This window comes from Plasmodium cynomolgi, chromosome 12 (assembly GCF_000321355.1).
Source record: "Plasmodium cynomolgi strain B DNA, chromosome 12, whole genome shotgun sequence".
Classification (NCBI taxonomy): Eukaryota; Apicomplexa; class Aconoidasida; order Haemosporida; family Plasmodiidae; genus Plasmodium; species Plasmodium cynomolgi.
Window position 1 is genome coordinate 1,978,705 of NC_020405.1, and position 1,193 is coordinate 1,979,897.

General features: G+C 47.6%; 1 protein-coding gene across 1 annotated transcript in view; it reads left to right on the plus strand.

Moving 5' to 3' along the window:
* Positions 1–1,193, plus strand: part of PCYB_125540 (jeF-related protein) — a 1,825-nt gene continuing 632 nt past the window's right edge. The window contains exons 1-4 of the mRNA XM_004223887.1: positions 1–311; positions 434–494; positions 694–782; positions 975–1,041. Coding sequence (XP_004223935.1) covers positions 81–311; positions 434–494; positions 694–782; positions 975–1,041 — 448 coding nt within the window. The 5' untranslated portion in view covers positions 1–80. The remainder of the gene's footprint in view (positions 312–433; positions 495–693; positions 783–974; positions 1,042–1,193) is intronic.

The window sequence follows — 1,193 nt, forward strand, 5'->3', positions numbered from 1 at the left end:
TTTTTTTTTTTCCGTCTGACGCCATTCCTCCTGCACAGTACTTATCCCAATCGCTAGCACAAACGATTGACAACGAATTGATGAGTGACGATGTTGGGTACACCACCGAGCAGTTAATGGAGTTAGCCGGACTGTCCATTGCGCAGGTAATATGTAGGGAATACAGTTATGATAGATTTAAAAAAATTCTCATATTTTGTGGGCCGGGGAATAATGGGGGTGATGGCTTAGTTGCGGCTCGCCATTTGAAGCAATTTGGCTACGACGTTACAGTCGCTTATCCGAAGGAGAATGGGAAGTTGTTATTTCAGGTGAGCGCTGCTTCGTGGTAGATAAGCGGCGTGTCTTTGTCACCTAGCCGTGACCGTAGCGCCTGTCTCCCCGCTGCTGTAGCGCTGCCACCACGATGTGATTACTTTCCCTTCCCACGCAGAGGCTGCTGACTCTGCTGCAGCACTACCACGTGCCCGTCGTGAAGTCCGCAACAGGTGAAGGTGAGCCGAGGGGGCACGCAAATGGGCCATAAGCATACGGGCTATGAGCATGCATACATATATGCACATAAATACCCGTGTGTGTTGTTACGTGCATATATTTATGCTTGTGTGGAAAGAGCCCGTACGTAGTCCCACACCATTTGTGAAAATGCCGAGTCATGCAAGAATTCATAATGCCGTTTCGTCCCATGCGCAGATGTGAAGAAGTACGACTTAGTCGTGGATGCCTTATTCGGCTTTAGCTTCAAAGGAGAACCTCGGAGCCCCTTCGACGAGATAATCCATGTAGGGCTCGCCCCACCTGTGGCATTTCGCATACGTCTTCCGTGTGTTGCATGCCGTCCTGTCTGTTTTGCATGCCACCCTGTGTGTGTTCCCTGCCTGCTCTCCCTGTTGTGTTCCCCCCACTGTGTACCTTTGCGCCGCGAAAAAAACGAACTTCTGTCACTTATGTCACTTCTGTCACTTCCCTCGCAGATCATTAACCAGAGCAACAAGCCCGTCGTGTCGGTGGACGTACCATCGGGCACAAACATAGACGGGGGTAAGCAAAAGGGGAAACAACACAATGGGAAACAACAAAATGGGAAAACAAACGAGCACTCACATGAGCCTAATCAAGTTAAACAAATATATACATTTTTATATTTCATTTTTATATATCATTTTTTTTTTTTTTTTTACAAACTTAGACAG